The sequence below is a fragment of the Octodon degus genome, unplaced genomic scaffold (assembly GCF_000260255.1).
Source record: "Octodon degus isolate 3935 unplaced genomic scaffold, OctDeg1.0 scaffold00079, whole genome shotgun sequence".
NCBI classification, from domain to species: domain Eukaryota; kingdom Metazoa; phylum Chordata; class Mammalia; order Rodentia; family Octodontidae; genus Octodon; species Octodon degus.
The window spans coordinates 5035312-5059927 of NW_004524655.1; the positions used below are offsets into that span (position 1 = coordinate 5035312).

Here is a 24616-nt window from a genome sequence, read left to right on the forward strand (position 1 = left end):
ACTGAGTGTCCTTGCCTACATAGGGGAGAGGGTTTCTCCTGTGGATGAGAAGAGGAAGGAGCAAGGAAAGAAAAAGCAGAGGGACAAGAATGAGAACAATAAGAAGTAGGGTTTTGGTGGTGATGCTGTTTGGGATTGTTGAGGTCCAGCAGGAACATCAGGTCCAGATCCTGATATCCAGGCTGCTTTTCTCCTTCTGAAGTGTTTCTCACCCTACATGTCCACAACACCTGGGGAGATTTTAAAATCTGGGCCCCACCTTATGCCAGAGAAATCAGGAGACCAAAGGAAAAGAGAAGAATGGAAGAAGGATGGGCAGAAGGTGGAGGGGGAAGAGAAAGAAGGAGGAGGAGCAAGAGGCAGGAGGGATGGGATAGGAAGAAAGGAGCAGGAGGTGAAGAGGAGAAGAAGAGGAGGGGAGGAGGAAGACAAAAGGAGGAAGACAGGCAAGATGAAGAGGAAAGGGAAGGAGGCAACAGGAGGAGGAGGATGGAAGGAGAAGAAAAGGAGGAGGAAGAGAGGTTGGAAGAAAAAAAAAATATTTACTCAGATCCTGCTCTATGCCAGGCACTATGCTGCTATTCTAAATACTTTCTCAGTCTTATTCAGCCAAGTAGCACCATGAACTAGACAGTGCTTCTCCTCTTCAGCTGCACTTTTCAATCACCTTAGGAGTTTGTTTGGTTTTTAATAGCGATGCCTGGGTCCCACCGTCCAGCCACCTTCCTATAATTCAGCCACAGTAGTGTCAGGGTGGTATTTAAATCTCTCCAGAGGTTGACGCACACAGTGCCATGTGGGAAGCAGTGGAGACAGCAGCCCCTGTTAGAACCTGGCCTTGGTGTCCCTACTAAACATCAACGGCCAACATCACCATCAGATGTGGCTCTGTTGTGAGCCTGATTGTGCAAGACAGAAACAGAACCCCTCTGTACTTGTACCTGTGTCCAGGTGAAATGAGAGCTTCGTCCCAAACATGACATCTTCCAAATGCCTGTCTATCTCCTTTGAGTGGTTCCTGCTTATTAGACAGTTAGGTCATTGGCCATAATCTAGTCCTCTCTTTCTAGAGAAGATGAATGGAGGTGCCCAGTCATTGAATTACTCTGCTTTCTGCAAGCATCTAATCCAGAATAGGGCCCTCATTCCTTGGAGGCTCTCCAAAACCACCTACAGCAAGCCAAAGGCTATGACAGGCTCACCCTAACACCCTCTTACAGAGACACCCTGTACTCCACCATGCTTTTCAGGCTCCATTGACTTGAGGCTTGTTCAGCCATGCATGGGCTCCTGAGCTAAACCACATCACCGACAAGTTACAGCTGAGAAAACAGCCTTGTGGTGGGCAAAGAGGCCTAAGTGAGATCGCACAACTAGGATGCTAGGACACAGTTCCGAGCAGTTCATCCTGGTTGCTCCATCGCCAAATTGCTCTTCCTGGCTAAGGCCTCCTGGTCTAGGCCAGAGGATTATGCAGAGACCCAGCAACTTACCTGCAAGAGAAATGGTTAGCACCACAGACACTCGCCCCAGGCATCCTGCTGCTGTCCTGGCTCCTGGTGGTGTTGCAACCTGAGTGGCTGCTAAGCCCACGGGGCTCTCCAACAGGCCTGAGAGTAAACTTCTCTCACCCCAGATGAGAGAAGGGTAGTCCAGAGCAATAATCACAAAAAACAGGTCATTTCCTACAGGTGCACAAATCTGTTCTGGTCCTACTACTTTTAAGCTGTGTGATCTTAGGCAGCATCCTGACTGCCTTGGAGCTCTCAGTTCCCTCATCTGCAAAATGAGAAAGTAGAACCTGATCTGCCTATGTCTTGAAGTGGTAGAGAGGACTCTGAAGGTGACTCAGGAGGGGTTTCTAGGTGCTAGCCAATTCCATACTATGTTATTTCTATTTCCTGCCATGTCTCAGAGAGTCGATGGGGCCTGCACCAAACTTGCCCCTTCTAAGGGTCACACAGGCCCCTGATATCAATGCAGACAGGACAGCCAGATCTGAACTTAACAAGTTTTCAGAGCTATTTCTGTATCTTTGTTCCGTCACCTTTCCCCCAATATTTTGGTAACATTCAAAGTTTTGCCTCCATTCCATGGAAGGAACACTGGCAGCTACATCTATCAACAAACTCTTAGAAACATGGACAACCATGCCCAAACATACACATGGTCACATGGCAGAAAATCACATGGGGACATAAAGAAATCAGGAAAGGACATTTTTTTAAAAAAAGGAAAGGACCTTTGCTCTATTCACAGGTGAACATTAGTCCTCCAAATCGGGTCATGAGCAGCTATCAAAAAGCCAAATGAGACAATGAATGAGGATTGAATGGGTGGATAGATGTATGGTTGGGGAGGTGGATGGATGGATGAATGGGCAGAAGGATGGAAAAATGGATGGATGGATGGATGGATGGATGGATGGATGGATGGATGGATGGATGGATGGATGCATGGATGGAAAGATGGATGGATGGATGGATGGATGGATGGATGGATGGATGGATGGATGGATGGATAGATGGATGGATTAGTGAGTAGGTAGGTATATGCATGAATAGATGTATTGGTGGATATACACACAGTCCAATTTTCACACACACACATTTAAACATACCCAGGGACTCCATTATATGAACATGTACAAGCACACACAGATACACCATCACCTTCAGATAGGTTGGTCCCTCAATTGTCTCTCTATCCTGCTTACCTTCAAAAGACCCTCAGGGCTCTCTCCCCTGCCTCCAGGCACCGAGGCCGGTCCCCTAAGGAAGGGCGGAAGTCCCGCCAAAGGCACTCCCGCCGCTGCTCCAAGACTCTCGGCAAGGCCAGCCCCGAGGCCCGGTCCAGCCATCCTCCCAGCCAGCCTCTCCAGATGCTCAGCTTCCTGTCGGCCAGGGGTGTAGTAAGTATTCTGTACAGCCTCCTCTGCCAGCCTTGCCACCACACTTGGGGGAGGTGGAGGTACAAGTTCAGGGCAGTGTATGACACATTTTAATTCAGTTTTGAGCAAAATATCCCACTGGCTCCAGACCTCATTCGTAATTAACCAAATGGTCATTCCGCAGCCTTTGGCAACACTTGGCTTGGGGATCTGGGGGGCAGAGGAAGAAAACCTAAAATACCCAGGATCTTTTAGCAGGGGATGTTGTATAATAAATATTGGTCTCCAGAGTGACACCTGCAAGAATACATGTGTGAGATATCATAGCAAATTTCTCTGAAAAGGGTCAGAGAACAAGAGGTGGGGACAAGGGTCTTTGACGTGACACAGGTCTAGGTTTTTACTCAAATTCTGCATTGTTTATGCCAGCTGGCTGGCAGCATTTGTTGGCAGCTGGAATTTGATTCCAACTATAAATGCAACCTTGAATTTATATGAGAATTTTCCTCTAAGGAGCTCATGATACTTGACCTGTCTGTTCTCATGTGTCTACCCAAGATCTTCAGTGCTTGAGGGAACAGCTGCTGTCAGTCATCCCTTCCACATAGGAAGCAGAAACACCGAGCTCAGAAAAGTTAAACTGTGGGCTAAAGTCGCAGAGCAAGGGAAGAGCAAACCCAATGTAACAATGGAAACAGAGGCAGATGAAGAGGGGGCAAAGTCAGTGTTGGAACAGCCAATACTTATAGCCACACAGCTAGGAAGGGACGGACCTAAGATTTTAAGATGCTGTAAACAAATGACCTGTTTGTCCAGCTATTTGAGAACTTGAAAACTTCAGGGAGCTGCTCCTTTTTGAACTTAAATAAGGTAGAAGCCAGGAAAAGTTCAGGGTTGCTTGCAGGGAGGTCAAGAAATGTGAGGCAGGGGTAAGCCACAGAGAGCCCCACTTAATGTAACAGCTCTCCACAGTACATTCTGGGAAATCCTTCTTCTCCACTCAGCCCCCTTGGTCACCAAGGTCTCATTTTGCTCCAAATCCTCTGCCTACCGGGGTCCATCCACAGCTCTCCCCAGATGCCTTCTTTGTGAGAAGGCCCACGGTTACTGAGCACTTGTACAGGGTGGATACACGCTTGCATTCTCTCCTCCTTAAATGTCCTAAAATGGGGGTTCTCAACCAGGGGTGGTGGTGCGCGCCTATAATTTCAGCATTCTGGGAGGCTGAAGCAGGAGGATCATAACTTCAAGCACAGCTAGGGGCAGCTTAGCAAAACTCTGAAAGAAGGAAGGACATGTCACACACTCCAAAGGCCCTGAATTCAACTGCAAGTACCAAAGAAGGGAAGGGAGGTGTCCACACCAGAGAATCCAGAGGCCTGGGTGCAAGTTTTGACTTGATTAAAATGATCATTTTACCCCTCCCAGCCTCAGCTTCCTCAACTGAGAAGCAGGCATGGTTATGTTATCCTCCTTGCCTCCCAGGACAAAGGTGAAAATGAATTTGAAATATGAGCCATACAATATAGAAGAATGCGTCAAAGGAGCTAGGGCTGCCCAGCCTCCCTGGTCATAGTGTTTGTGGGGGCTTCTCTAGAAAGCCTAACTGACCCTAGTACCAAGCACCACTGGAAACAACCTATACTATAGGTCAAGGATGTTTCCCTTACAAAAGGTCAAGAGGTCACAGAAAGCGGGAGCTGCCCTTGCACACCAGCCATTAATGTACCAGGTTGGCTCCTGGCAGTTTGTTGTCCTAAAACACACAGGTTTTAGATGGCTTTTGTGTAACATGCCTCAACGTCCCACATGAGTCCAGCCCTGATGGGAAGAGCTGAAATCTAAGGCCATCATCACCTACATAGATGTAGTCCATACTCAGGGCTTTCTAATCTTTCTTCTTACAAGGCAGAGATGAAAGGAGGCTCCAGGTTGAACAAAGATTAACCAAGAATCATGGCCCCAAGGTTTTCCTGTCTGTTAGAAATAACAGCAGAGACCTTAGGAGTTCATCTAAGCCCACTGCCCTGATTACCAGGAATGAAAACAAGGCTCACAGAAAAGAGAAGATTTCCATGGGCTGTGTACAGCAAGGCGGACTTGTTTAAAATCCATGGATTATGATTTTGTGCTAAAATCCTGGCTCTGAGCTGTGTGTAGATTATTTAAACCTTTCTGAGCCTTAGTTTCCTCATCTGGAAAATAATGATAATAGATAAAGCCAGGCTCTTATTCAAAAGACAATTTTGAGTCCAGTGCTTGCCCCAGGGGCAAAACTCAGTGAACATTAGTCGCGTGATGATAACAACATTTCAGGTCCCCGCTATGCACGTGAGCAGCTGTGAAGTCGTGAGCAAGTTATATAAACACTGTGTCTCATTCTCCTTTGAATCAGCAAAACAACAATCAGAGACCGAGCTCGTGAGATTGCCAGGACTTAATGTAAATAAAAACTGTGGAAGGTGGTGCAGGAGGAGCAAGTCCATCTACTGCTTGCAGATAGTGACAGCTGCAGTAACAATGGAAGTGGCGGTGATAGCAACAGAGATGGCAGAGACCAGTTTCTTCCTGTTCCAAGTGGCAGCTGCAGCCCAAATGACTGTCTAGCCTCTCCAGGTTGCCTGGCTCCTGGAATAACCTGACATCCCCTGGATCTGGTCTGCTGTGAACCTTCCATGCTCAAGCCTTTGTCATCTTCTCTATTGCAAAGGCATGCATAGAAGAAGGCTCCAGGTGGGCCCAGCAGTGTTCCAAAAGCCTGGCTCCAAAAGTTAGAGAAAACATCAGAGTCTGTTTCATGAAATCACCTGTCAAACATTCATTCAAGTCTATCAGCATCTACAGAGCATCTTTCAAGGGTCAGGGTCTGTCTTGGTTTTTGGGATCCTAGGAGTGAAAAAGAAACAGCTTGTACCTTATCACGGTGAGAGACAGACAGTGCTCAATAATCAGGGCTGGGATTGGGGAGAAAATTAGCAGGCAGAAGAAGGGGTTAGGAGTTAGGTAGGCAGAAGAAATAACAATGACCTGAGAAACTAAGGCAGGGCAGCATTTAGCCAATGAAAGGGAGAAACAAAGATTGGAGATGAGGTTTGAGACTCAATTACAGGCTTCTGGAGGAGAAGAAGAACCTGAGCGTGAAGAGTCTTCTGTACGACGGCTCCTGCCACACTCAGCTGCTGGCACTTAACATGCGTAGCTCTTTAAAATATCAAGGATGGGCATATCACATTAGTAGGTCTCATTTGCATATATGATTATGCAAATACTGGGCTTGACTACTAGGGAAATTCTAGCTCATGAGCTAAGGTAACTTGAGGCTCCGTTGTTTGGAGAGAACCTGGAATCAAACAGAAGGTCTTATGGAGATAGGGTAGGATCCCTTAACAACCTACTAAGGGGTCTTATTTTCCCTCGACCATTTCTCTTCAAGGCAGCTGGGAGATGAGATAGATAGTCTTCCTTAACTCCTGGAGTATATAGTCTAACAACCAACAGAATGCTGCAATATAGGGCTATAGTGTTAATCTTAAGGCTAAGATCAAATCCGTGTGTACCCATACCAACTCTCCCTGTGAAAATACTGAAATATTTGCATGCCATTTGGCAAGCAGTCCCTGTCACCAGTGCACCCCATCCCATCAACCCATTTATCCCTTTCTTCCCTTGACACTTTCTGGACTGCCTCACAATCTAGCCACTAAAATATGACACTGAATCTCCTTCAACATCAAGACCAACATCCATTCTAATGAGACGATGTCTATACCCAAGCAAGTGTTGATAATTTTCATGTCACCCCTGGCAGTGGTGAAAGCAAGTAAAATATACATGAGAAGGGTCAGAAAATGTCTTGATGTCTCAGATGGTTTTATAATAAGAGAACATTTGACTTGGGCTTTGAAGGATGGGTAGGAGTTCCTTAGTTTGAGATGGCTGTTGGTGGGAAAGAGGGAGGAAAACCACTATGTGGCAGGCACTGTCACATACTTTACACAGTTTTGCCTTCAGTTGATCCACACAACAGTTCTTTGAGAGAGATGAAACTATTAACACCTTTTTTCAGATGGGATAATCGAGGCTCTGAGAGGCGAACTGACCCAGGAAAACAGCTCAGTTGGGAGGAAATAGGGCTGGTAGGGATCAGAGCTCATGCCTTGGAAACTTACTCTGATAGCAAGCATGGAGGGCAGATGACAAGAAGAGAAGGCTGAGGGTCAAGGTATGGCCAAACCCTTTCTCTGTGTGTGAACTTATCTATTAAAGTCCCTCATCACTGGAGAGACTGTAGAAGGGTCCTGATCAGTGTGAAGCTGGACCCAGGAGGAGGGCAGGATTCTTTGTTTTGTTCTTCATGCTTTTAGCTTAGGCCAGTAGTGGCCTCAAACCTCCTGTCACCAAACACCTGCACAGATAGGAAGACAAAGGAAAATACAGAACGTGAGATCCAGCAAAGAGTCTCACAATAGCTATAAGCTGAAGAAGGCAAAACAGCATGAATAATGAAGACATGCAAGTAGATCCGGGTTCTCTGGAATCCTTGAACTTGTGTCCCTATGAGGCTATGGGTGACAGCAAAAACTAATACTTACTGGGCCACTATTATGCACCAGATGCCTGACTGAATTCTTTATGTTAATCCTTGTCATTTATTTTTATAAGATACCTGGAGGTGAACTTCCACTAACTCTTTTTTAGACTACTGCCTAGAAAAGCCAAGTTAAAAAAAAAAAAAAAAAAAAAGCTAGGCTTTGAACGCAGAAATTCTGATTTCAGAATCCATGTTTTTAATTACAACCTCCTTCATGTCATCTTACTTTTGCAACTCTCAGTATCCTCATCTGTGTCTTAGGCTAATAATGTTAGTTACTTACAGGATGGTTATGAAGATGAAGACACAGTATCCGCTCAGTTTTGAAATATGCGTTAAGCACCTACTATGTGTTAGACACTGTTCCAGTCACTGGCAAACAGCAGTGCTTACTTACATGTCACTTCTGTGCAGAAAGCTTATCCCAAATTTGGAGATGTAACACTCCATATACAATAGATGCTACCGTTATTTTTTGTCATCTCCAAATAAGCCCAGAAGCAATCTCCGGCCTTGAAGAATTTAATCATATACAGAATCACAGGTGGACATCATAACTGCCATGGCAGAAAGACACATGGGCATTTGCTCCCCCTTCTGCAGATAGAGAAAATGAGGCTGAAGGAGAGTGTGGATGGCTCTGGCCTTCAGAACCCTGCTCCAGGGTCTAGGACACCCCTGGGAGCCTCAACATCCAAGCCATTTATTGTTGCAGACAGAACCCAAAGGATGGGGTGACACTGGGGATTTGGAGGACCCCCTTGTGTTGGTTTTTTTTTTTTTTTGACATGTTACATGGTAGTGTCAACCTCTACTTGTGCCAAGACAGAAGGAACACTACTGTCTTCCATCACTAGAAAATGTAGGAATGATGTGACCTGGAGCCAAAAGATGTCCAAATCAAATGTATGATGCTGGATGAAAAACTCATTACTCTGAACTTACCTTTGTCTTTTCAATCTTGGCAAGGGAAACATATTGTCTAGCTGCAGCTATGTAGAGATTTTTTTCCCAAAGTCAGTGAGCAGGGGCCCTCCAGAGAAGTTCCTGGTAAAGGAGGAGCCAGAAGCCACTGTTCCTTTCAGATTCCTGGTGAAAGAAAGGAGCCAGAAGGTGAAACCACCTCCTCCTTCCCAGGGTCAGCTGCACTGCCTGCCCTGGCAGTGACCCTCATCTTAGAGGACTTTGTCATCTCCCCATAATCTCAGCAGCTCTCTCTGTCTTTCTCCATCTCCTCCCCCTTGTTGATGAACTCCCAGCAGGTCAATGAATCCATTCTTTTGCTGTCTTCCTAATTAGTGTTCGAAGGAAGATGAACAACAGCAAGGAAAATAAACTTAATGTCTTTGTGAAACAAAAGGATTTTTTTTTAAATAAAAGAATAACCAGAACCCTCTAGCTAAAAGCTCTGCCACGCAGCTCTATACTCACATGAGAATTTCCAGTCCCCCATATGGCAAAGAGGGAGTAAAAAATTTATAGCCGTCTCTCTCCATGGGGCCGTTTGAAGCTCCGTAAATGGACTTGTTCAGTTTAATTGGAATTCTCTTCTTGATTGTATTTTTGTAACCTATTAGGCCAAGCTGCCTCTTGATCTCGGAATTCATCTGAAATTAAATTTTGAAGTGTAAGTGAGAGGTTGCCTTTTTTCCTTTCTTGATTAAATAATGATTTGAAACAAAAACAATAAATAACAGTGCCAGCTCCCCTGGAGGGTACAGAGAGATTTCCAGTGAAACACAGGAGATCTGGGGTTTGTGATGGGGGGATTTAATTACTTATTAGACAAACCCAAGTGTTTACGTGGAGTATATTGAACAAGCAAAGCTTAAGAAAAGGAAGGAAGGAAAGAAGGAAGGAAGGAAGAGAGGGAGGAAGGGAGGGAGGGAGGGAGAAAGGGAGGAAGGGAGGGAGGGAAGGGAATAGGGAGGGATGAAGGAAAAATATTGGAGTTTCATATTGAGAGATTAAAAAAATAAAAGAAAGACACAAATTCATGAAAAGCAGATTGTCCTTTGAAATTTGCATATATGTATTTATGAAATTTCATATATATTGAGATTGGCATCTCTGGTCCAAAGTACAAAGGTTTGTAATAGCTCTGGGGTCCTGATATGTTTTAGTGTCTCTGGTCTCCTGGTTCTTTCATTGAGAAGTATCCCACGGGGATTAAAAGGTTGTGATGGGGAAAATGTGGCGTCCACTCATAGTGCTGGAAAGGAGAAGTAAAGCATACAAAATGGACTGTGTTCGTATTGCTTACAGAAAGATCAGGATAGCAGCAGACTTTCAGAACAGGGGGTCTCAAACTCAGATGTCACCGGGGTCAGGTAACTAATAGATATTAAGCGATCCCACGCAGTCAAGGGCCAGGATAGCACATGCCTTGTCTAAGAGGAACAGCTATGGCTGTTCTCAATCCCATTGTTGCCAGGAAATGTGGGCCCAGATCCTACTTTTTCAGAAAAACTGGAAATGAGGTTATTATGGGACATCTCTCCACTTTGTACATTTTGGTGGTTAACTCAAATTTATTTACAAACACGGAAAGTGGGCAAATGAAAACATATCTGAAACAAAGCACCGGTTGGCTGGCCAGCATTCCTGCATGAATTTAGGGCACCGAAACACAAACTTCTCTTATATATGTCTCCTCATGCTCCCTAATTCAGGGCACACAGCTGGTTTCCAGTTTCTAGATGATACTTTCTGGCCACCAAAAGTCTCTGTGCCTGCCTAAAGGACAGTGTGGATACACCAGAAAGTTCTTACCCCCAGGATGCATCCGATGGCCCAGAGATGTTGGAGAACTTACCCATAAGTTCCCAGCTCCATCTTTCCTTGCCTGGTGTTAATTAAGAGGTACACATCCTACACTGGTTCCCACAGTGGCCCCTGTGGGATTCAGCTCCTGCTGCCCCCTTTGTAGACTGAGAATATATCTTTGATTTGTTCTGTCATCTCATTTCCCTACTTGCCACAGAGGTTTCTTCTTGTCTCAAATAAATGATCAGCACTCTAATTCCAATTTCTTGGAAGCCAGATTAGACAGGAGTTGTTTTATTTGGTAATGAGGTCCTTCTTACAGGGACTGAATTTTGTGCTGTGCCCCAAAGGTGGGCTTCTGGGAAGGCAGGCCAGGAAGGAAAAAGGTTGAGATGGAGGAGGGTGAGATTGGAGAGAGAGAAGAACAGAGCCCAAGTGTGAGTGTTCCTCATCCTAAGTGGAGATCCTGGGTACCACAAAGACATTATTACTGGAAGATGGTCATCTGGGATGGCACTTCCAGGTGACAGTCTTGAGGAGCATTTCCCAGCACAGGGACAGATAGCAGTTATATGCACAGAAATTCCCAACAGTTACAGAAGGGCTCTTCAAAAGTGAATTTTGAGAGGCCTCTTATCTAAATGATGTGACAGAGAGGAGCAAAGGGGATCTGCCCTATCATGTCATTGTTGAGTGGTGATTGTGTCCTTTGGTCTGTCTGACAATGAGGGAGAGACCCGCACACAGGAGGCCACATGGGAACCTCCACTGTCCAACTGGTCAGGGCTTTCATGACTCAAAAGCCTCCTTTGCATTTTCATAACATCACCCCCCAGTGCACCATCATTCCACCTCTGGTTCCCCTCAACTGCGTCTTTCTTTCTTCTTCTTCGTGTGGGTGGAAAGACAGTTCTGAAGAAGAGAGATTCAGGACTTAGAAAGCCATTAAACTATCCAGACATTCCCAATGGTGAGTTTATTAAAATGTTCTGACTATGTAGAATTACAAACAGAGCCATCAGGATTCGTAAAAGTAAAACCCGATATGGTTCAGCTAAAGAATAAGGAAGACATGACTTAGATGGCTGCTTGCTTCCCGCCAAATTATCCTCTAAGCAAGTCAGAGTGAGTACCCCATGTTTAGTACCCTTGTAGGATATTATAAGATGACAGTTGTATCCTGTATAAAAGGCAGGTGAGAAAGCATAAACCACCCACCCTCTCTCCCCCAAGCCTTGGATGTGATATGGGGCTGCTTCAGCCCAAAGAAGGGTGCATCTCTTGTCTGGCCAGAGGTGATTTTCTTAGTCCTTCACCCTGGAAGAACCCTTTTTCATAAACCAATTAAAGCCACAGTGTAGGCTGGCAGCTGCCATGTGCTTTCTCTCAGTGTTCTGGATCTAAGAAGCATCAGAAAGAGGGAAAGAAAGAGGAGAAGGGATTCCTTATCACTGTCATAGATTTCTACACAATGCTTAAATAACAATATTTGCTCTAACTTACATAGCTTTGTCCTGGTCTCAAGGCCCTAATAGTTTCATAGAATTATTTTTATTATGATAAAGGCCAGATTCTTCTAAAAAAAGAAAGCATCAAATCCCTCAATAACTCAGCTGACAGTCACCCAGCTGGACTTCACCAAAGTCACTGATTTCTATCAATGGGTGAAATTAAGATGGGCCTACAGAGACTGCCCAGGGACCATGGAGGAGCCTCATTCACTAGACAATGCTTTTTCTGAGCACATAATCTATGCCAAGCACAGAAGGGCCTGGGATATAGCCTTGTACCAGTCCTGGCCTCTGTCCTCAACAGTCTCTTCAACCAGATGAAGCAACTAAGACAAGCAACTGCAGCTCAGAATAACAGTGCTGTATCACAAATGACATTCATTGTTGAGTGAATGAATGGATGAGAGAGCGGATGAATGAACGAAGTATAGTATACTCTGCTATCCAGGTCCGGGGAAATCAGAGAAGGCTTTCTAAAGGAGGTGATATAAAACCTAGAAGATGAATGAATTTACTTTTGTCAGTGGGGGAGACAGGAAGAGTATTCTGTGCAAAGGAAATAGCATATACAAATAACCTGGGTTTGGGACAGAAAGACCCAATGGCAGAGCCAAAAAAAATTTATATATATGAAATTGGTTAGCTTAGATCGTGGCAGCTAACGTGGTAATGTGTGGAAGAGATGGGATTTGTGAAGTCTGCGGAGCTGATTTACAAAGTAATCAGGGCTGGGTTTCAAAAGAGATTATAATCTATGTCAATTTAGATTCATGCAAACCAATGGGACTTCTAAGCAAGGGGAGGTTGGTATTCTCACGCACCACAGTCAACCTAATGAGAGTGTCTCATTAATACCTTTATCTCTGCTTTTTGATAATGATGGAAAACTATGATGGCTGTGGAGTTCTCAGTTCTAACCATACAAATCACAGCCAGGTGGAGAGAGTCTGAGAATATCCCTGTGAGTTCAGGGTGTGGGGCTAAGAACATAAGCAAGACGAGGTGCTGTTCTTCATCCACCCGCCTGGAAAGACATCAAACTTGAAATCCTTACTCATGAGGCCCCATAACTCATCAGGGAAAATGCTTTGAAAATAGACATCAAAACTGGGGACAAATAACTGGACAGGAAAGACCCAGCCTGGATGTCCCCAGGGAACAAGACACAAGACACTGGAAACCATGGCACTCACAGACCTCTGCCTTCGAATTAGCCTCTAGCCTAGTTCCCTGGAAGATGGGCTTGCTTGATTCCCTTGTGATATACTAGGCCCCACCTATTCACCATCTCTTGAACAGAGACTCCTTGAGCCCACTGCTGGATCAAGCCCTGGCCCAAAGGCTCAGCTTCCTAGTGCCATACTTCCTCATTCCTGGCAGAGGCAGTGGTGAAGAGAACACACATACTATCATTGAAATTCAGAGGCTAGCAGACATGTTATCCCAACTGCAAGCCAGAAGGCAAGTAGGAGCTGAGTAGGAACAGGATCTAAATGTTATTTTAAAACAAATCTCACTAGAAAAGTCCATCTGGGTTAGCTTACCTTTGGGATCTTACCTCCAAGGCAAAGCTATCTTGATCACCAAGAAGGTAAAATGGCAGCTTCCCTGGATTGAACCTGGCACCTTGCCTATGCACAAAGCCTCCTGGAGAATCCATAAAAGAAACCCCTGGGCCCTCCGTCCCTATCCCAGGAGTTGACACCCTAAGCTTCTGAAGTTATCTCTATTATTTGCCAAGTCCCATTGTCTCTGTGTCTCAGCCTTGTGACTAATTGCCGGGAGGCAGAAATGGTGTAGAAAAGCCTAGCAGTCTCCCTTCTTTGGGCCCCAGGAGCATGGGATGGGGAAGTGGGTGGAGGTAAACTCTTGTTGGTGAAGCTTTAATATGTGTGAGGCACAGAGCCAGGCTACAGAAACAGGGTCTACTATTCTACTGTCTAAATGTTTATGAATCAAATAAGTAAACATTGATAGAATGTCTTCCTATCTTGCCAAACATCTGCAAAATGGCCTTTGAATTCAGAATCTTGGGTCCTTTGCAGAGGCAGGACATGAAGTGACAGTGTGGGGAGAACCTGCCCAAAGTCTGGGCTCCTCCCTTCTCCTTCTCACTGCTGGCACTGTGCTGAGCCACATACACATACACAAGCACCTCAGTATGGACTTCTGATTCTCTCCAAATAGCTACCCTTATACTAAGAGTATGCATATCCTCGAAGCATGGTCCATTCATGAGAAAACAAATCCACAGAGGAGACATATAAAGACCCAGGAAGGGTGCTCAGGGACCATTTAAACAAAGAATCCTTGGGTCCCAGGTACCCACAGAATGGTTGAGTGAGGGTAGCACTCTTGACAGGGTTCCCGCCTGGCCCAATAGATTCCTTGGGTTATCACTAGGGAATGCTCAGGGCAGAGGTCCCTCTTGCCCACAGCTGAGAAGGGTACTGTCACCAGGAGCCAGAACCAGATTCACTGCTTCATCCCAGCCACAGTACTGATCTGAATGTTAAAGGAAACCATCCACTGTACTATGGTTGCCTTCCTGGTGATGGCCCTCCATCACCTCCTCTACTCCATCATCTGTCCTAGATCAGCACAAAACTGGGTCCTAGGGGCCAGTCTTCATCCCCAGTTAGGCCAAAACCAAATCCTCAAGCCCTTTCTAAGGCGCTGAGTTGCAGAGCACCTACTCCCCCCTCCGAGAGCCCTTGAGGTCCACCCCCAAGTCCAAGCAATGCTGCGGCCCCATATACATACATAGCAAGGATTTCCTGATCCAACTGGGAAACAAAGTGATTGACTAGGGTGAATCACATCCCCTGAATGAGAAAACCCAACAGAATGGATGTTCCCCCTCCTATCAAGACACTAAAAAAAAAAAAAAAGAACCCCCAGAACTCAAGTCAGGGCCGAGTGTAAGGATGTGCAGAAAGGTGTGTGTGTTTTCTTGTCATTTGCGACTCTGATGATGGACTCACGTTGCCCGCTCTTCCCTTTCTCTTACACCTTACCTACTAAAGGAGGAGTTCTTGCTTGGTAAGTGGATATGATCCGCAAAGACATGAGAGAATTTATTAGAAGCCACTCAAGATCCTTAGCTATCTTCTACAAGGGGAAAAGGACACTCACCACTACCTGTAGAGATCTTTTTTTGTTTGTTTGTTTTCAATCAGACTATTTGACTTCCATTTATTTTGCCCCTCTCCTTTCTTTTCCCCTTCAGTTGAAAACTGCTCAAATGTCAATTTGTGACCATGACTTTATATTTTTAAAAACACATGCACACACACACACAAAACTCTCATCTTTATTTCATTTCTTTTCCCCATGTGACATTTATTCAGAGTTCTATTCAGGCAGCTTTTTCTTTTTTTCTTAAAAAAAAAAAAAGCTACATTAATTGAGGTTTTGGTTGAAGTTTAAAATTTTGGCTTTATCTCTTTTTATTTTTAATTTCCAAGATATATTTTTTTCAGGCCCATAGCCCCATTTATTTTCCCTCTTCCCCTTCCTTTATTTTTATTATTGTTTTAGGTTAGGGGTGGATATACCCCTTTCTATTGAGTTGTCTCTTTTGTTTCAGTTAATTCATTAGAAGTTAAATTTTGTATAATTTACTTTTGCTTTGGTTTAATCTGGATCGCATGCTTTTTCTCTGCATGATACCTAAATCTTCCAGTTATCCTAGCAGGGGGTAAAAAAAATATCTCCTTTCTGTGGTATTCTTTCAGGAATTTGTGCTTTTGTTTTTTGGCGTCTCTTCTTTCTTCTCCTCTCTCTTTCCTTTCGTTACAGTGCATCATGACGGTAAACATTCTCAGTTATTTAGACGCAGCCTGGAGCTCAGCAGTGTCCGACGGGTCTTTTTGCTTTCAGATCACTGGGTCGGGGTCTGCCGCTGACCTCTTTACCAAAACAGCCAGTCCGCTCGCCACCTCCCGAGGACGCTCCCAGGAGTATGACTCAGGCAATGACACGTCCTCGCCACCCTCCACGCAAACCAGCTCAGCCAGGTCTCAGGGCCAGGAGAAGGGGAGCCCCAGTGCGGGTCACAGCAAAAGCCAGGAGCTCACCAGTGGCAACACCTCGGATTCAGGGAATTCCTTCACCACCTCCTCCCCCCAGAACAAAGGGGCCATTCTGGAGAATCTCTCGCCCCCCAGCAGGGGCAGAGAGTCAAGGTGAGTGTACTCAGTGTAGGAAATGGGTCTCGGCTTTCCCTACTCAATCTTCATCCCCTTCACATGAGCCTTCCTTTCAAACAAGTGAAAACTCAACTCAAAAGGACTCTTTAAGTTCCAAGAACACTAACTTCAGGGCCAGCAGGATCCAAGGACTCAAAATAGGCACAGGAAATCTGCACAGTCACATCTCTCAGTTCTGCTTTCCCATTTAGTAGGCTCCATTCTTAGGCAGTCACTCCCCAGATATGCAAATCAGTGACCACTGCGTTGGTTGAGCCCTCCAATAAAAGATTTTTTTTCCCTAAAAATTACTGCAAGACCTCAGGGCAAGCGGTTATTGGCTGGACTCGGCCCAACTTGGATCATTTGCCCAGCCCTAGACCAAGCACTCTGGTCTAGGGGACGCTGTGCTCTTGACTAGAATGTGCCACATGCCACATTTGGGGCCTAAGAAGCACACTGTTCTCAGATTGATCTGCAAGCAAAGCTAAAGTATTGATATCAGGAGGCTGGAGGCTATGCAGACAAAAGTGGAGGCCAGTTTTATCAATAAGCTCAAAGAAAGTCTAGCACTGACTTAAGTCATGGCCATTTAAAAATATACCATTATATTTACTTCAATAAATTAAAAATATATCCACACAAAAACCTTCACGTGGATGTTTGTGGAAGATTTGTAACTACCAAAACTTAGAAGCACCCAAGATATGTTTCAGTAGGTGAATAAATTTTAAAAAAAGCTCATATCCAGACAACAGAATATCATTCATAAATAAAAGAAGTTTTATCAAACCACAAAAGGAAACAAGCGCATATTGCTAAGTGAAAGAAGCCAATCTGGAAAGGCTTAAACGGACAATATGACTCCGACTAAATGACTCTCAGGAAAAGGGAAAATTATTGAGAAAGTAAAAATATTAGTAATTGCCAGGGTTTGAGGCAGTGAGAGACAGACTGAAAAGCACAGAGGACTCTTAAGGCACCAAAATTATTCCGTATGATCAAACACAATGGCTAAATACCATCACGCACTTCTCTAAACCCACAGAATGTACACCAGCAAGAAGGAAGCCTAATATAAACTGTAGGCTTTGGGTGACACTGATGAGTCCAGATGGGTTTATGAATCATAACAAATACACCAGTGAGGGGTTGATAGTGAGGGATGGAGCTGCATGTGAGGGGAAAGGATCACGTGGAAGCCCCCTGCCTTCCCATTCAGTTATGCTGTGACACTAAAGCTCCTTTACAAGGAAGTTTATTAATTAAACTTTAGATAGATAGATAGATAGATAGATAGATAGATAGATAGATAGATAGGCAGACAGGCAGACAGACAGACACAGAAAGACAGACAGACATAAATTACAATATGATATGATTTTAGGTAAAAGATTTTTTGTTCAACTCAATGGACTTGGTAAAAGCCAAGTCAATTTACTTACAAGCCAATATACAGTTCCTCTGCTTAATCCCTTTTTTTGCTCTCTCTCACTCAAGAAATCACAAGAAAAATGTTCATCACTGAGGGTACTGTCAAAATCAAGGCTATAAAACCGCACTGACCACTTAGTCCTTGCTTTTATTCAGTTATTTATCCCTCAATCTGGTACCGGGCACTTTCTCTATGTCAGGCACACAGAGCTTGGTGCTGAGGATCTAAAATTGACAGGGTCCATTTCCTCTGGAGTTTTCAAGTTCATGGGGTAGAGACACAGATGCAGAGTGAGAGCCAGCATTCTCTACCAGTCAAACAGTGGGATCTTCCTCTTTCTGGGTTTGGAGTCTCTCATTGTTGAAAGTGGCCAAGATTTCTAAAGCCTTAGCACTGAAGTACTGAATGCTTCTTCATGAACAGAGCACCCTTTGTTCCCCATGCACATCCTGCTTCAGTCCTGGATAAACAGCTTGGCATCCACATGTAGACGTGGCTTCTGGCTGACCCATTGCGAGACATCACTGGCCTCAGCCCATACTCAAGCTTGGCTGGGAACCAAGGCTGATTAGAGCAAATGTCAGTGTCTCCAAGAGCAGGCACTAAAGTTCCCAGGGGGGAGACAGAGACCCCCTGTTGACTGATACACTGCAGGGCATTATGCAGGGAAAACTCAGAACAGCAATAATAACAATAAAAATAATGGCATTTAATATTCATTGAGCTCTTACCACATGCTAGGTACTTTGAAAAATACTTTCTATGAATGATCTTCCATAATTCCTCATAAAATCTTTATTGGACATATACTATTATAAGCTTTTTAATAAACATATGGAGGAAACTGAGGCTTGGAGTAGTTGAGAAATTCAGTTACTAAGTGGCAGCGTCAGCATACAAATAGAAAACTGTCCCTAAAATTGAGCATTACCTGCTTAATTTAATATATGCAGACAGACAAATTAAATAATTTAGACCCTGCCTTGCACTTTGAGATATAAATGATGGTTAAATCTGTAGCTATTATGTCATGCCGGCTATAGACAGAGGGCTCAGCAAATACAACCTGAGTGAAAGACGCATCCGCCTTAAATCAAGAAAGCCATCAACAATGAAGGTAGGGATTTTGAGGAGGTGACAGGGGCATGGGCTTTGGAGATGAGCAGGTCAGAGTTGGAAATTCTGACTGAGCTTGATCGAGCGTCGTGCCCTCCTGAGTCTTCTCTGAAAACTGGAGATCATAGTAGATCCAGCCTCATAAAGTTGCTGGGAAGGCGAAATGAAACAGTGCTGCTGAAGTGCTGGTCCTTAGAGTATAAAGGTCTGAAAATGTCTCCATCCACTTTGGGGGTCAGTATTCATTCCTCCATCTGCAAAATGGGCTACATCCCAGGGTCCCAAACTTAAACCAACCATAGGTTCCCTCCTTAGTTTTTAACATGCTATATAATAATTTATTTCTTTTAAAAATTCACTTTGTCTATAAGTTAACTGAAAGAAAATGCACAGTGCTATCTGAAGCAGAAAATCACCACCCCATATCCTAAATAGAAGACCCCTGGGACCTGCTCTTCTCTCTTTGAGAAATGACAGAGTTAGAGTGTTAAGGCCTCACCTGCACCTAGCCAGGGGTTTTCTCATTAATGTAATCAGAGGGACTGACAAAGTCAAGAACAGGATTAAATCTAGGATACTGATCTGACATTTAGCATCATGCCAATCCCAGTGACCTCCCAGCATACTCTGCAGTGACACGTCTGGTATGTATTCCACACCTGGGAATGCTGAGCTGGACCATCCATGTACTTGTAGGGTCTCTTCTTGTTTCGTTTCTCTAATATCTATCTCTTGAAAAGTCTTTCCAGAGTAGAAGAAGGTTGAAAGAGGTTTCTAGGAGAACAGCATAGCCTAGGCAATGGCAAAGAAGTAAATATCAGGTCAAGATATGCCCAGAGTGGTGGCCAGTTGAGGAGTAACTGACCTTCCTCCTCCCACAGAGAATTTCAATCACCATGTCTGGAGTGTGCCGAGGTGAAGAAGTCCAGTCTGGTTCCATCCACAGCCCAAAGTTCCCCTGTAAAAGAGTGTTCCCGCAGCTCCTCCTATGCCAGCACACGATCCTCCAGTCGTTCCTCCAGATCCCCAAACCCCAGGGCCTCTCCCAGGTACACTCGGAGTCGATCCACCTCCTCTGAGAAAAGGTGAGTGCAGTTTGACCTTTTCCCTGATGAGTTCCCTCTTTGACACTAGATAATGGAGAAGAATCAGATGTGTGAAGACAAGAGCAGACTTCAACTTGACTGTGTTGAAGTCAAGTTGAAGACCCAATGGCTAGGTGGTAGCCTTGGGAAAGTTAATGAACCTCTCAGTTTTCTTAGCCACATAATGAAACACTGGCTCATCCTGAAGACTACAAAGCATTTATAGCTGCGCTTGGAACATAGTAAATTTTAATTATTTTTGTAGGTGTTGGCCTGAGAATAAACTAACTTCTGCTACGGAGAAAGTTACTCCCAGAAATAGCATCCTTAAGACAAAATGTTTATTGAGTCCTAAATTCTGCAGATTAGCAATTTGGGCTGGGCTCAGCTGGCCAGTTCTTCTGCTCTTATTGGGCGCAGTCCTGTGTCTGCAATCTGCTGGTGGGCTAGCGGGAGTCTGGTTGGATTGAATGACCTCTGATTAGTCATCTCTGGTCAATGCTGTCACCCACCCAACAGACCTATCTGTTTGTTCACATGATGATGACAGGGGTCTTTGTAAAGCATTCTTTAGGCTTAGGATTAGAAGGGACATGACACCACTTCTGCTAGTCTGTTGGTCAGCACAAATCACTAGAAGATCAGTCCAGATATAAGCATGGGAACAGCTGCAGATTCATACTGAAAGAGTTAAGGTACATGGCAAAGAACAGTTGTGGCTGATTTTGTCTTCTATATTCTCCCACCTAACTTCTAACTATTGGTACTAGCTTGATTACTTCATACAGATAGTGCTATAGTAGAATGTATAAAAGTATGAGATCTCAAGAATTAAAAATTAATTAGAAGATTTCATCCAATCTAATCAACCCATGCCTTCCCTGGACTTCATGTATAACAAAAAGTTCCCAACAGCAGGCTGATCGTTCCTTTTCAGAAAACACACAGTAAAAAAATAATAATAAGTAAATAAAGCTTATGTAATTTGGTTATTTCAAGATTCAAGAGACTGCCCATTCTAAAAAAATGAAGCAATCCAGGGAAGAATAATATTCAACATAATAGCATTATGATGGAAGTAAGGACAGCAGAATAGACTAAAAGGAAAGTTGAGGAGAGAAATAAAAAATGATGTCAGGAGAAAAGATCCAAAAGTCATGCCCTTAGCTGGTGAGATGGCTCAGTGGTCTAAAGCACCTACTTAGAACAAGCTTAGTAAAGCACAGTGACCAAGGTTCAATCCCCCAGCACCACATGCCAGCCAGCCCCGCCCCCTGGTGGGCTGAGCTGGCCACACACACACACAAATAAATAAATAATTAAAAAAACAAAACAAAAAACAAAACAAAACAAAACAAAAAAACAAAAGTCATGCCCTTTGCTAGGTAGTTGGGATGGGAGTGGACCGCACAAGTGAGTCTGTGAAAAAGTGAGTCTGAGACGGAGCAAAGAAACAAGCTGCTCCCTTGTTGCAACATTAGGAAAAGAAAAAAATTGAGCCAAAGCAGTTATGTCTGATTTTAAGTTTATAAAAATGAGTCACGTAGATCCACAAAAAAAGGGACACTATATGGTATAGTTAATGGATGGAAATGCCTGACCATATCTCTTCCAGGCAGCTACAAACATGTTGCATTTTGGCTCTTCCTTATAATATTCCTCAATTCCCAAAAAAGCAAGTTGGTGGAAGCAACTTTCCAAGGAGTTCCAGCAGGATGCTGGTCCAGCGCACTAAGGTTGAATGAGCTATCCCTGCTCTGCGGTGTTATCTAAATGAGGACGGCACAAGCAGAGAGGAAAGAAAACTGAGAGGAGTAAAGGAGTGAGGGACACAGAGCAGCCCCTCCCCACACACATACCTTAAGCTCAGACTGCCTTCCAGTACCCCAGTGGATGCCTGCACACACCTATGGTACCAAGCCCTATAATGAAATTATTTTCCATCTTCGCTAAGCAATGCTCACACTGGGACGCTAACTCTTGCACTTTCAGAGTTGGCAGCCAAACTAGTAGGAATTAATTTTTCCTTCCTCATAATTTCAGAGAGAAGATTCGCCATCACCATAGATCTTCGCATACGGGGCATGTGTTTTTCTTTCTTAGCAAGCCAAGAGCACTCACCTTCTTACTTAAAGAAAGCCCACCACAGGTCCTTGTTGGCGTATCTCAACTGCCCCATCATTAGTCTTACACTTGGGGGCCCTCATTAAGTAAATAAGGGTGGTGTACACATGAGCCCTACAATGCTGTGCTAGTGGATTGGATGAGGAGAGCACTTCCAAGTGACTGGCAGACAGGCAGCAATACACTGACACAGCGATGACTCACGTCAAGAGCTGATCATGCTACTCAGCGCAGCGCACAGTTTAAAATGGATGTGTTATTTCTAGAATTTTCCATTCAATATTTTTAGATCATGGCTTAACTTGTATAACTGAAATCACAGAAAACAAAGACCTGGCATAAGGGAGGACTGCTGTACTTTAAAGCAAGACAGATCTGGGTTCGTATCCTCTATCGGCTGTGTGAAGCTCAGCAAATATATTACCTTTTTGTGTCTCTGTTTCTCCATCTGTAAAGGGGAATCCATAGCAGTACCTAATCTTAGGATGTGTTGAGTTAAATGAGATATACATAAAACACTGGTTCGATGTCTGGCATGAGTAAATACATGACAGTAATGGTCAACATTTCTCTTGTACTTGCTAATTGTTACTTAGCTGATGTGGCAGTAATGCCAAATGGTTTACCCTAATCTGCCCTTATTTATGATTTTTAGAGTAAGCACTATTATTATCCCCATTTTACATAGGAGAAAACAGAAGCCGAGAGAGGTGTAACCTCCTGCCCAAGGTTACACGGTTAATAAATAGCCAGGATAGCAAGCACTCACAAAGAAGTTGTCCACATTATTAAGCCCTCAAAGGGGAAGAGATTTCATTCTCTGGTAAGGTCCGAGTTTCTGCTCCTCTGGGCTTCCAGAAAGAAAAAAGGTCATCATCTGAGGACCAGGTAAATGAAACTTTACCTCTTACCAGGTCCTACTCCCGCTCTCCCAGCTACTCCTCCAAGTCTGGCAAGAGGAGCCCGCCCAGCAGAAGCTCTCGGTCCCGCCGCAGCCCGAGCTACTCGCGCTACAGTCCCAGCAGGTACCGCCCCCACCAAGCCTCACCCCTCACCGCCCTTCCCCTCCCCTTCCCCTCCCCCTCCCCCTTTCCCTTCTTCCTCCCGCCTCTCCCTGGCCCCCCTCCCTGCACTGGCCCGGCCTCCGGCGTAGGCCCTGCCTCCTAAGCCCCACCCCTTTACCCTGATCCTCGGCTCAGCCCTGGTCTCCCAGCCGGGTCTCTCCCGCCCCTTCCACAGGCCCAACCTGCCCAGTTCCTCTTTCTAGTCTGGCAGAGACAGTTCAGCCTCCTTACCGGTCTTCTTCCTATCTGGGGCGGCAGCAAGGCCCCAGTTATATCCTATGTCCTCATGACCACCACCCCTCCCCCCCAAGCAAGCTCACAGAATCTTTCTCCCCAGCTTTCGTGCTTGTGTTCAGAGCTCCCACTTCTAACCACGGACCCCAAGGCGCCAGTGACACAGCCTCACCCCTGCAGCATCTGCACCTCTATAAAGCGCACGCGTGAAGGCTGACACCCTTAAACACACAGCACTCCCCCTCCATCCCGCACACACATGGTGATAATCACGGAGACTCGTCCCGCAGCGGGGTCGTCATGTGCCTGCCTCCCTTCCGCTCTTGCCTCTGTGGGTAAGGGGAACAGGTGCAGAGCGGAAGTGGACAGCTTGCCTAGAAAACCATCCCAACCCTAGCTTCCCACTAACACCCCCTGTACCCCTCCAGGGAGCGGGACCCCAAGTACAGCGAGGACTCGCAGCAAAGGGAGCGAGAGAGAGCGCGCCGGAGGCGCAGGTCCTACTCGCCCATGAGGAAGCGTCGGAGAGACTCCCCAAGCCACCTGGAAGCCCGCAGGATAACAAGGTGAGATCCGCAGCGCAGGCGCATCCTACCTTCTCCCTCGTTCCTGCCCGTTCCTGCTTAGGGCCTCAGTAACTCCTTATGCCTCCTTGGGGCCGAGATTGAGGACTGTAAGAGATCAGGGGCACCTCTCTCAAAAGTTGAAGCAGTGCTTTGCTTGTAAGACCTGAGGCCTGAGTCACCTCTTGGGTCAAAACGCCTGCATCTGCAGAGAGAAAAGGATGGGGCTAGAGGGCTGTGGACAAGGAATCTGGGAAAGGTTTGGGTCAGTCTAGAGGAACAGGGTGTGGCCTGGGGTTGGTGACAGGTGTGGGAAAGGAAAGGAGTCTGACCAGCCTGTAGGGGGCCAAGCCATGTAGCAAAGGGTTGTCCTGGACCTGTAGACATCTTCCTACATTTAGACCTGCCCACGCAGATTTAAATAGACCTGCATGTAATTGTACCCTGAAGGGAGCCTTGATGGGTAATAGGAAAACACTGAACTGGGAGTCAAATTCTGGTTGTGCAGCTTTCGTGGTGACCTAAAGAGTCTCTTCCCTTCCCCTGAGGCTGTTTTCTCACCCATGGAATACTGGAGGAAGTAACTCCCAAGAGTATCATGAGATGAAATGTAGAGAAGCAAACAGCTGGGACTGCACTTTGAGCTCACTGGGTGCCATTGTTGCTGACTGAATGGTTGGAATAGGTGGATGAGATTATGTGTAACACCTCAGAGGAGAGAAGCTGGGGCAGGGAAGCCCAAGCTCTGAGGAGAAACTAAGTTCCCAGGCCATGAAAGCTGAGTGAATGGGCTGAAAACTGTCCTAAAATTGGACCTCTCAGGCATCATCCAACCACTCAACCCAAAGGCCCCTGGAGAGCAGGGAGCCTGTCCTGGAACAGCTTCTCCCTGGAAAGAGCAGGACAGGTGTCTAGCAGGAAGAGCAGAGAGACGTGGTCCCTTTCTCAAATGTTCCCCAGAGCTCCCTTTCTCATCTGTGGTCCCTCGGTGGAAGATGTCCTTGTAACCAAGATGGTAAAATGGATCTTTAAAAGTTGGTCTTTTAA

General features: G+C 45.2%; 1 protein-coding gene and 1 long non-coding RNA gene across 2 annotated transcripts in view; one reads left to right on the top strand and one right to left on the bottom strand.

Moving 5' to 3' along the window:
* Positions 1–22697, bottom strand: part of LOC111818096 — a 28752-nt gene extending 6055 nt beyond the window's left edge. Inside the window, exons 1-3 of the long non-coding RNA XR_002822170.1 lie at positions 22613–22697; positions 8913–9088; positions 8427–8570 (exon numbers count right to left, since the gene is read on the bottom strand). This is a non-coding gene — a long non-coding RNA (uncharacterized LOC111818096). The remainder of the gene's footprint in view (positions 1–8426; positions 8571–8912; positions 9089–22612) is intronic.
* Srrm4 (serine/arginine repetitive matrix 4) overlaps positions 1–24616 on the top strand; it is a 167863-nt gene that overhangs the window by 142037 nt on the left and 1210 nt on the right. Inside the window, exons 8-12 of the mRNA XM_004636238.1 lie at positions 2755–2911; positions 15641–15945; positions 19381–19584; positions 22623–22733; positions 23435–23572. Coding sequence (XP_004636295.1) covers positions 2755–2911; positions 15641–15945; positions 19381–19584; positions 22623–22733; positions 23435–23572 — 915 coding nt within the window. The remainder of the gene's footprint in view (positions 1–2754; positions 2912–15640; positions 15946–19380; positions 19585–22622; positions 22734–23434; positions 23573–24616) is intronic.